The sequence below is a fragment of the Myxocyprinus asiaticus genome, chromosome 22, assembly GCF_019703515.2.
Source record: "Myxocyprinus asiaticus isolate MX2 ecotype Aquarium Trade chromosome 22, UBuf_Myxa_2, whole genome shotgun sequence".
Taxonomy (NCBI): Eukaryota; Metazoa; Chordata; class Actinopteri; order Cypriniformes; family Catostomidae; genus Myxocyprinus; species Myxocyprinus asiaticus.
The window spans coordinates 7,466,113-7,478,289 of NC_059365.1; the positions used below are offsets into that span (position 1 = coordinate 7,466,113).

Sequence of the window (12,177 nt, forward strand, 5' to 3'; positions counted from 1 at the left end):
GTTGGTTTGGTGCTGGATTTGGTGTTCCTTTGCTCATGTTATTACAAGGTGTTCGGTGTTGAATTGACCCTCCGCTAAGCCACACCCCCTTAGTTATTGTTGGTCATGCTATAATAAGTTGCATATTTGTAAAAAAATATATAAATAAAAAGGGGAATTCTTCAAATTTGTGATAGGCCTACTTTTACTTTCAACATTGTTTTGAGCCACAATGACCTTTAATTTTAGTTTTAAGCAGTTTTTGAATTACTTTTCCATAAAATGTTTATAAATAAAAATTATTAACCAGAATTTGAGAACATTGCGATATGCATTTTTGCTAATATCGCACACCTCTTCTTTACCATACAGAGATACCATCCTGTTATTCTGACACCATCTGTCTTCTAGGTTCTTCAACATTAAAGGTTCTCCAAAAGGTTCTTTGCAGCACTTTTGGTCAGTTCTTTCTTATCAATAACTTGATTCTTCACTTTATAGAGTTTATGAGTTGGCTATATGGTTCTTTGGAGATTACAGAAGTTCTCGATGTCACATTATAGGTCCTTTAGATCAGTGTGTTGGTTCTAGGTATCATTCATTAACAGAGGAGAAGTGAGGTTCTCCAGTACAAAGATGGCTTTCTAAAGAAAGGTTCTTCTCTGGCATTAGGCTGCAAAACCTTTTTTTGGTTCTAATTTGAACATTGCCCAATCCTGCAGCCCATTTCCTCCCCATCTCAACTGTCTACTTCTCATTTTTCCTGTTTCTCCATCACCAACATTTTTGTTAGCTCGCCAGTTCCAGACAGTTTATGCAGGTGTCAGCGCATTGTTTATATGCAAGCATGTTTTTCTTGGCTGGGAGGCTGTATGGATGGAGGTGAAGGAAAAAGGGAGGAATTCTGTGTATTATCTTGGAACATTATTGCTATAAGGCCAATGTTTTCTGAACACCTCTTCTAAATTACTGCATTCAGCTGTTCCAATGCTGACAGGTGCAAAAATCCAAGCGCACAATCATGCGAGTAATTGTACATTTTGAAACGTTGGTCACTTTCAACTTGGCAATGTCACATCCATTCTCCATGTCAGTTTATCAAATTACTTCCCTGCTAAAGGTGCCATGGCCAACACTAAGTGCTGTTATTGTGAAATGGAAACTTCTAGTAACAACAGCAGCTCAGCCATGAAGTGATATGTCTAACAAAATAGGACTGCTGAGTATTTTAGGGTAGCATATAAACACCTTCCTTTGCAACACTTGCTACAAAGTCCCAAACAATGTTTGTGAGGCTTATAACAGCAAATCTTTGAAAGATTTGTGGTCGGATTAAGCTATGAATCTATGCAAGACAAGAGAACTGTGCATATGCTTACATAACTAGATGTGTCACTAAATATGACAATGACTTCTGGCTGTTATTAGGGGTAAGGTTTATTAACTACCTTAATATCAAAACAATAGAGTTCTATGCTTTGTACTTGTTTAGATAGCAAAGTCAGTGTTTATATGTGTGCGGACAGTTTGAGGCCTAAAGTAGGCAAGTCTTGAGGCTGTTGTATTAGCTGTATTCATTAGAATTGGGTCATTTACAGTATCCCATATATTTTAGGCATATGACTAGTCAATGGAATCATTTTGCTTCATGTGTATCTTTATTTCATTCATTTTCATGGCAATACTGATGCAATAAAGTTTGGAAGACAAGTCTAAATTAGAGTCTTTTGTTTTATATCTTGGTGGCAATTAATTTTGCTAAGAAGTGAAACCTCTACCTTTGTACGTCATATTACTTTGCAAGGTTTGAAATCTAAATGTTTTGCCCTCCATTCATCAGAGGCCTGAAATATTGCAGTCCATTATTCTGCACACTGACCTCCTGTACACCAGAGGGCAGCATATTACAGCTAGTCAAATTAAATATTCTTGCTTATTATTCAGGCATTATTATTTTGGTGTTGTGGTCATATTAAATGAATCTTTGTTAATTCAGTTGTTTATAGTTTTGTTAAAGAATTAAAGAATTGTTAAAGTTTAAATTTATCTCGATCAAATGAAGAAAAGATTAGGACCGTTGTAGATTATAGATTAGGACCATTCTAATCTCTTATAGTTACAAAGCAAAGACATCCACTGAGGAAATGACTTATAATAGTAATTGAGTAGAATTTACCATATCCAATTTGAACATTGCTCAGTAAGGACGTTATATAACAATATATAAATAAAATAAAAATAATTTTATTAAATGTAATATATTATATATTATTTCTGTTATACATAATATATTTAATACAATATTTTTATTTTTATTTAGATATTGTTATTAAACAATATATTATATTTATATTTATAAAACAATAATTATAAATAAATTCCAGTTGTGTAAATAAAAATAATAATTGCAATATACAATGTAAAATAAAATACAATAACATGAAATAGAATACAAATTACAATACAATATAAAATAAAATACAATAAACTTTCAGTTAAATATGATACAATATAATGCAAAATATATTTCCCTCACTATCACCCCCCACCCCACCCTCCCTCCCTCTCTCTCTCTCTCCCTCTCTCTCTCCCTCTCTCTCAAAAAAAATTGTGCTTCCAAAACAACAGTGGGACAACAATCACTAGGGACAGGAAACTGTGCCACCCTTCCAGGTCCACTAGAGAGAGAGGTTGAAAGAGAAAGTGTAGAGCAGGAAAGGGTCTGGGGCCTTTCACTGGTGCTGGGAACCAGAGAGGAGCGAAAGAAAGCAGCGGAGGAGAGCAGAACAGAGCGGATAAGAGAGCTCAGGTTGCATACGTCAACAAAGCATCCAGAATCACCTAAAAGAGAGAGAGAGAGAGAAAGAGGGGGGGGAAATATATTTTGCATTATATTGTATCATATATTTAACTGAAAGTTTATTGTATTTTATTTTATATTGTATTGTAATTTGTATTCTATTTCATGTTATTGTATTTTATTTTACATTGTAAAGAGAGGGGGGGGGGGGGGCGGTATTCCTGCACCTGAAGTAGAGTATGTGTTTAAAAGTATAAACTAGCAACGGAGAGAGAGAGAGAGAGAGAGAGAGAGAGAGAGAGAGAGAGAGAGAGAGAGAGAGAGAGAGAGAGAGTGTTTTGAATGTGCAGGCAGTGGGTGCCCAAAACCACTGGCGTCGGTTTGCCTCCCCTCTTTTTTTTTTTTTTAAATGATGTGTGTAGTTAGTCTTGGCGCTAAGTTTGTGCGGGATCCACTCATGTGTGTATGTGTTTTTAGGATAATGTGGTGCTCTTCCTAAAGGGTTGTGAGCAGTTGGGTTTGAAGGGCTCTCAGCTGTTTGATCCTGGAGATTTGCAAGACACCTCCACACGCACCTACAAGTAAGATCATTCTTTCTTCTTTACCCTGTTGTGTTTGTATACATCCATATATGTATGCTAACTTAGAAACCCTTGATTTTAAACTTTAAAGAAATTTGTTTTGTAATGTTACTTGAATTGTGGATTTCTATGATTGTTCCCAAATGTTTTGGTTTTCAATTGAAAAACAAACTTGATTACATTTTATGTATACAAATGAATATAAGGTTACCTCATTAAATTAAACATTTAATTGTACTGATCTGCATAGCTTGTGTTCTTTAAATATTTTAACCCACAGTTATAAATAAAAATCGCTAGCTAGACCTCTTTGATATCTTGATTGTTTCACAAAGACCACAATGAGATTGAAGTCGACATGGAATTACAATTGGCCCTAAATACCTTTCTTAAAGGGATGGTTCACTCAAAAATAAAAATTAAAACATCATTACTGACTCTTGTGTCGTGGAACACAAAAGAAGAAATTTTAAAGAATGTACTGGTTGCTCTTTTCCATGCAATTACAGTGAATGGGGACTGAAGCTTTCAAGCTTTAAAAAGAAACAATAACACCATAAAAGTACAACCCCAATTTCGAAAAAGTTGGGACAGTATGAAAAATGCTAATAAAAACAAAGGAGTGATTTGTAAATTATATTCATCCTTTGCTATATTGAAAGCACTACAACTACACATTGTACACGTTTTTCCTTGTGAATTTTATTTATTCATTTTATTTTTTTAACTGTACAGTAATTTCAAATCAGATGATTGCAACACACTCCAAAAAAGTTGAGACAGGGGCAATTTAAGACTAATAACAATTTGATGAGTTAAAATAACAAGGTGATGTGAAACAGGTGAGGTAATTGTGTCATAATACTGTATAAGGAGCCTCCAAAAACAGCCTAGTCCTTCAAGAGTAAGGATCGTTCAAGACATGTCAATTTGCCAACAGATGCATCAGCAAATAATCCAGCACTTTGAGAACAATGTTCCCCAAAGACAAATTGGAAAGATTTTGTGCATTTCACCCTCTACAGTGCACGATATATTTAAAAGATTCAAGGAATCTGGTCAAATATCGGTGCGTTTAAGGGCAAGACGAAAACAACTTCTGAATGCGCGTGATCTCTAATCCCTCAGACGTCACTGTCTTAAAAAATGTCATTCATCTGTAATGGATATCATGAACACTGGCTTGGAATAACTTTAGTAAACCTTTGTTAGTCAACACCACTCGCCGCTGCATCCACAGATGCAAGTTAAGACTTTACCATGCAAAGCAGAAGCCCTACATCAACACTGTCGCACTGCTGACTTCTTTGGTCTCAGTCTCATCTAGGATGGAAAGTAGATCAGTGAAACTGTGTTTTTTGGTCCGAAGAGTCCACATTTCAAAAGGTTTTTGAAAATCACAGCCTTCGTGTTATCTGGGCCAAAGAGGAAAAGGATGAGCGTCAGGTCCAAAAGTCAGTGTCTGTATGGGCCAGGGGTGTGTCAGTGCCCATGGCATGGGTAACTCGCACATCTGTGAGAACACCATGAATGAATGCTGACAGATATGTAAAAATTTTGGAGCAACATATACTGCCATCCAGCACCCTCTTTTCCAGGGACATCCCTGCATTTTCCAGCAGGACAACTTCAAACCACATACTGGCTGAATTACAAGTACATGGCTGTGTAAGCAGAGAGTGTGAGTGCTAGATTGGCCTGCCTGCAGTCCTGACCTGCCTTCAATTGAGAATGTATGGCACATTATTAAGCACACCATCCGGCAACAAAGACCCCGCACAATTGTGCAGCTAAAGACCTATATAATGGATGAATGGGGGAAAATTCCACTTTCTATACTTAAAAAAACTTGTGTCTTCAGTGCCCAAATGCTTAATAAGTGTTATTAGAAGAAATTGTGATGTTTCACAGTGGTAAACTCTCGAATGTCCCAATTTTTTGGAGTGTGTTGCAATCATCTAATTTGAAATGACTGTACATTAAAAAAAAAAAATGAAATTCACAGGGTAAAACATCATATAATGTGTAGTTGTAGAGCTTTCAATATAGCAAAGGGTGATTATAATTTACAAATCACTCATTTTTGTTTTTATTTGCATTTTTCATATTACAACTTTTTCAGAATTGGGGTTGTACAACAAAATTGTTCCATACAACTTGTGTGCAATATATGAAGTCTTTTGAAATCATACAATAGTTTGTTTTAGTGAGGAAAAGACCAAAATAATAACAGACTGAAGTCGTTATACACTGAAAATCATGACATATGCCCTAGCTCTCCTTTCATTAGAGAAGTATCAAATTTGATTTGTGAACGAATCAGTAAACAAAAATCACCCGATTCATTGAAAAGATTTGCATCAAAAGAACAATTCATTCAGAAATTGAACATCACAATTTCTCTCATGAACTCTGAGCGTATCAAGGAGCATTGGTGTGGAAGTACAGTCCCAAGTCACTTGAAACCAGAAGTTAGATAAATTTGACAAAAACATCCCTTGATTTCCTTAAAAGTAAAAACTATTAATAAAGAAAAATTTAATGACAATTTTCTTTTTGGGTATTGTTAGGGTTTGAGGTCATTTCAACCCACTAAAATCGATAACTTTGGTTTAATTTCTATCTTCAATTTTAAAGTAAAATCAAAGTGGTGCCAAAGTTACAACCTGCAGTGGCAAACCTTGCATTGCACTCTTTAGAGTGTTTGTGTGTGGAGAAGAGGAAATACTGTTCCGCACTCTACTGTTCCCAAGCATACTATTTCTAAATCTGTTTATTGTACATGTCCTTGTCGACAGGCTTCAAGGGTACTAACCACTTCCTTTTTGCTTTTGTTGTTGTCGTCTTTGTTTTAAAGGTCTTAGCCAATAGGATCAGATATTAAACAGAGATGTGTAGTTGTTTCTGTAGAGACTGAACTCTTCTCAGTGAGGGATAAGCCGTCAGGTGTGAGGAGGTATTTCTTAAGAACCAGAGTGAAACTACAGTAAATCACAGAGATCGGCTTGCTTACGGGACTGGTTTGTCAAACTCAAAGGATAGCCGAGATAGGTAGAATTTCATCCCTCTCAGTTTGAATGAGTTTGTTGGCCTGTGCACTCCAATCAGTGTTGCAATTCTGAAATACAAGCCACAATTTAAAGTTGTAGTTATTTGGAGTAAAGGTCTACTTTAGTCAGTTTCTCATTCTTGTATAACCACTGACAACATCTCTGACAGAACATTACCAAAAGAATATTTAAGAATGAAGAAGAAGAAGAAGAAGAATCAGCTTTATTGCCAAGTATGCTTACACATACACTACCGGTCAAAAGTTTTGAAACACTTACTCATTCTTTATAATATTTTTTTACATTTTAGAATAATAGTAAAGTCATCAAGACTATGCAATAACATAAATGGAACTATGGGAATTATGTTGGGACTAAACAAAATCCATAATAAATCAAAACTGTGTTATATTTTAGCATCTTCAAAGTAGTCACCCTTTGCCTAGAATTTGCAGACATGTACTCTTGACATTTTCTCAACCAACTTCTTGAGGTATCACCCTGGGATGCTTTTTAAACAGTATAGAAGGAGTTCCCATCTATGTTGGGCACTTATTGGCTGCTTTTCTTTATTATTTGGTCCAAGTCATCAATTTCAAAAACTTTTTTTATTTTAAATTAAATGTTAGTTTTATAATGAAATAAATTAATATGGTGGCACAATTATATTTTTGTCTACAAAACTAATTTCAAACATTTAAACATATACCTTCAGATCAAAAGATTTTTAAGATCATGTGAAACATTTCAGTCAAGTGTTTCAAAACTTTTGACCGGTAGTGTACAAGGAATTTGTCTTGGTGACAGGAGCTTCCAGTGTACAACAATACAAAAACAATATAAAAACAGCAGCAAGACATAGATAATAATAAAAAATAACAAAATTATTATACACATACACACATGCACATACGTAGTGCAAATCTAATACAAATCTGTTATCTGTTATGTACATTGCAAATGTTTTTTTGTTTTTTTTCCAGAGGAATGAAATGGCAGAAAAGGTTGGATAAATATAAAAAAAGACTAAGCTGTGTAATGCACGTAGTTATTGCTCAATGGGGCAATTTAACTGTTCATGAGATGGATAGCCTGAGGTGCCTGACAGTTCTGGTGCTCAGAGCTCTGAAGCGTCGGCCAGAAGGCAACAGTTCAAAAAGGTAATGGGCAGGGTGAGTGGGGTCCAGAGTGATTTTTCCAGCCTTTTTCCTCACTCTGGAAGTGTATAGTTCTTGAAGGGAGGGCAGGGGGCAACCAATAATCCTCTCAGCAGTCTGAACTGTCCTTTGTAGTCTTCTGATGTCTGATTTCGTAGCTGAACCAAACCAGACGGTTATTGAAGTGCAGAGGACAGACTCAATGACTGCTGAGTAGAACTGTATCAGCAGCGCCTGTGGCAGGTTGAACTTCCTCAGCTGGCGAAGGAAGTACAACCTCTGCTGGGCCTTTTTCACAATGGAGTCAATGTGTGTCTCCCACTTAAGGTCCTGTGAGATGGTAGTGCCCAGGAACCTGAATGACTCCACTGCTGCCACAGTGCTGTTTAGAATGGTGAGGGGGGTCAGTGTTGGGGTGTTCCTCCTAAAGTCCACAATCATCTCCACTGTTTTGAGCGTGTTCAGCTCAAGGTTGTTTTGACTGCACCAGACAGCCAGCTGTTCAACCTCCCTTCTGTATGCAGACTCATTGTCATCTCGGATGAGGCCGATGACAGTGGTCTCATCTGCAAACTTCAGGAGCTTGACAGAGGGGTCCTTGGCGATGCTGTTATTGGTGAAGAGGGAGAAGAGTAGTGGGGAGAGCATACATCCCTGGGGGGCACCAGTGCTGATTGTACAGGTGCTGGAAGTTTCCCCTGTCTCACAAGTTGCTGCCTGTCCATCAGAAAGCTGGTAATCCACTGACAGATAGACATGGGAACAGAGAGTTGGTGTAAATTATTTTGGAGTATAGCTGGGAGGATGTTGTTGAAAGCCGAACTGAAGTCCACAAAAAGAATCCTTGCATATGTCCCTGGTCTGTCCAGATGTTGCAGGATATGATGCAATCCCATGTTGACTGCATCATCCACAGACCTCTTTGCTCTAAGCAAATTGAAGGGGATCTAGAAAGGGTCCAGTGATGTTCTTCAGGTGGGCCAACACTAGTCTCTCAAATGATTTCATGACCACAGACGTCAGGGCGACAGGTCTGTAGTCATTAAGTCCTGTGATTTTTGGTTTCTTTGGGATAGGAATAATGATTGAGCATTTGAAGCAGCATGGGACTTCACACTGCTCCAGTGATCTATTGAAGATCTGTGTGAAGATGAGGGCCAGCTGGTTAGCACAGGATTGAAGACACACTGGTGAGACGCCATCTGGGCCTGAAGCTTTCCTTGTCTTTTGTTTCCGAAAGACCCGGCTCACATCATCTTCACAGATCTTAAGTGCAGGTTGAGTAGCAGGAAGGGGGAGGAGGGGGGTTGCAGGAGGTGTTGGTGTTTGTATGAAGAAGGTCAGAGTGGGTGTGGGGTGTGAGATTGGGCCTTTCAAATCTGCAGTAGAACACATTCAGGTCGTCAGCCAGTTGTTGGTCCACCACAGGGTTGGGGGTAGGAGTCCTGTAATTTGTGAATTGTTTCATGCCACTCCACACTGATGCAGGGTCATTAGCTGAAAACTTGTTTTTCAGCTTCTCAGAGTACTGAGAACTGTATTGTACATCCCTATTTAAAAATAGGGATGTACAATAAATTTGTGGCTATAGGTCACGTCCACACCTATACATTTTCGATTCATCATTCTCCAAAGTGTGCAATGATAAAGTGGTTTTTCAAATGTCAAAATTTTTGGTGGAGGAACAAGCCATTCCAGTGTGGATGAGTGGTGTAAACGTAGCAAAATCAGTCAGTTTTCGACCAAAACATTTTAGGGTTGATGGGGTCTTAGTATTGGCCAATACTGACCAGTGTTATTTCAAAGGATTGCTGTCAGTCTGATTTGGCCAATATTAGAAGCAGAACATATCAGTTCTTAATATAGCCTTCATAGGAATATTCTCTGGAATACTTGATTCTAATTGTTGACAGCATCACGCAAATGTTTTCAGTAACTAAATCCATTGTAGAAATTCGCTATTTGTAGTAAACCATGATTAATTTATTCCATGACTGAAAGTGTCCATTAATAGGCAGATTATAGAGATAAGTGAGCAGCATTCGGCTGGTCATTTGATTTTAAAGGAATATTCCCGGTTCAATACAAGTTAATCTCAAATCGACAGCATTTGTGGCATAATGTTTATCACCACAATCATTTAGATTTAAAAAAAAGCAAAAATCAAGGTTACAGTGAGGCACTTACAATGGAAGTTAATGGGGCCAATATGGAGGGTTTAAAGGCAGAAATGTGAATCTTATAATTTTATAAAAGCACATACATTCATTCTTCTTTTAAAACTCATAATCATTGTTTTTGCAAGATAACAGGGTTTATGGTGTAATGGCAACAAAGTTGTAGAACTGAGTATAACAGAAAAGGTTAGTACATGATTTTGACACTAAAATCATGTTAACACGCATATTGTTCATGTCTTGTGGCTATACTTAAAACAGTGAGTATTTTAAGTCCCTGTGATGAGGAAGAGGGCACGTCCGGGCCGTGATGACGCACGCCTGCTACTGAGTTGTCTAATCAGCAGGAGAGAGATAAGGAGTGGCGAGAGAGAGAGAGAGAGAGACGCACGTGTTGTGTGTGTGTGTCTTTGTTTTGTTTGCTGCAAAGCACTTATGTTATGTTTGAGTTATGTTCTGTCAATAAAGTTTACGTTGCTGTTCAGCCGGTTCCCGCCTCCTCCTTGCCCATGCTGTGAAACTCGTTACATTGGTGCCAAAACCTGGGAGGGAGGAGGGATGTGCTGTCGGAGAGCCCTCTCCACTGTTGGAGGGTCACAACGCCGAGGAGGTATGTTATGGTGGTACTGGAGCAGTTCGCCAGGAGACGGAGAAGCCACTGTCGGCTGCCCGAAGTGGAAGAGCCACTGCCAGGGGCTGAGGAGCTCGCTGCCAGCTGCCAGGAGGCGGAGGAGCCACTGACGTCTGCCGGGAGGCGATGTCCAGTGCCATCACACGGCGTTGCGGAGGACTGCTGCCCAGCTGGCCGAGGACCAGGCGACAGTGTGTCCGGGGACCAACTAGCCACCTTCTCTCTCTCTCTCTCTCTCTCTCCTCTCTCTCTCTCTCTCTCTCACTTTTCTCTCTCCCCTCTCCCTTCCCTCGTCTCTCTCTTAGTTTCCCAGGAGGTGGGGAAGGCCGGCCGGATGAAGGATGGCTGAAAGGGCAACACCTCCCCTCCAGGAAGGGGGGGGGGGGGTAGAATGTGAGGCCGGAGGTGTCCCTGGCCTGAATCTGGAGGTGGAGGAGTATGACGAGGAGGAGGGCGTGACTGGGCCGTGATGACACATGCCTGGCGCTGAGTTGTCTAATCATCCGGAGAGAGATAAGGAGGGTCTGGGATGCCAGTTTGAGAGAGAGACACACGTGTTGTGTGTGTCTTTGTTTTGTTTGCTGCAAAGCACTTTTGTTTGAGTTATGTTCTGTCATGAAAGTTTACATTGCTGTTCAGCTGGTTCCCGCCTCCTCCTTGCCCATGCTGTGAAACTTGTTACAGTGCCGTTCTGTAACCAAGATTTTTGCTTTTTTTAAAGAAAATCAGGGACCAGTCAAAATTTATTTTTGTGGTTATCCGCTTTATACCACAAATGCTATCAGTTAAGCTGTACTTGTCTTAAAACCTGGAAAATTCCTTTAACATGTCGACTCCCATGAGGTGACCCACTCCATTTATAATAAAATAGCTCTTACTAGAATACTGATTAGTGATAGGCAGATATATCAGGCAGGCAGATTAATCTAACAATATTTGGCTGTTTTGAGATTATCGTGTTGGCCGATATTTGTGCCTACTTGGCCGATTAATGAACCTCTAACAAGGTAGACAACATACTTAATTTTTCTTAATTTTTCAAGTGAAAATGAGGCTGTGCAGGACAGATATACAGTCTGTTCAATGGGTTATACACTGATGAGCCAAAACGTTTTGACCACTCACAGATGAAGCAAATAACATTGATCATCTCCTAACAAGGCCACATGTCAAGGTCTGGGTAGATTAGATGGTAAGTGAACAATCAGTTCTTGTAATCAGCATGTTGAATGCAGGAGAAATGGGCAGGAGTAAAGACCTGAGCGACTTCGACAAAGGGCCAAATTGTTATGGCCAGACGAATGAGTCAGAGCATCTTTGAAATGGCAAGGCTTGTGGGGTGCTCCCGGTCAGCAGTGGTGAGTTCCTACCGACAGTGGTCCGAGGAGGAACAAACCAAAATGGGCTCATTGATGCGTGAGGGCAACAAAGGCGATGAAGCTCTACTGTGGCACAAGTTACAGCAAAATGTAATGATGATTACGGGAGGGATGTGTCAGACACACAGTGCATTGCACCCTGCTGTGTATTGGGCTGCTTAACCACAGACCGCCAGAGTGTCCATGTTGACCCCTGCCCACCATTGATAGCACCTACAATGGGCACGCGAGTATCGGAACTGGACCTAGGAGCAGCAGAAGAAGGTTGTCTAGTCCGATGAGTCCCATTTTGTTTTAAATAAAGTGGACGGCTGTGTATGTGTGCGATGTTTACCTGGGGAAGTGATGGCAGCAGGATGCACTGTGGGAAGACGACAAGCCGGTGGAGGCAGTGTGATGCTCTGGGCAATGTTCTGCTGGGAA

The 12,177-nt window shown here is 39.5% G+C and overlaps 1 protein-coding gene across 5 annotated transcripts in view; it reads left to right on the forward strand.

The window, feature by feature from the left end:
- The window catches only part of LOC127413360 (LIM and calponin homology domains-containing protein 1-like), a 133,760-nt gene that overhangs the window by 70,893 nt on the left and 50,690 nt on the right, over positions 1–12,177 (forward strand). For all 5 annotated transcript variants that reach the window (XM_051650451.1, XM_051650454.1, XM_051650453.1 and 2 more), the window contains exon 4: positions 3,257–3,360. In XM_051650451.1, the coding sequence (XP_051506411.1) occupies positions 3,257–3,360 (104 nt within the window). The remainder of the gene's footprint in view (positions 1–3,256; positions 3,361–12,177) is intronic.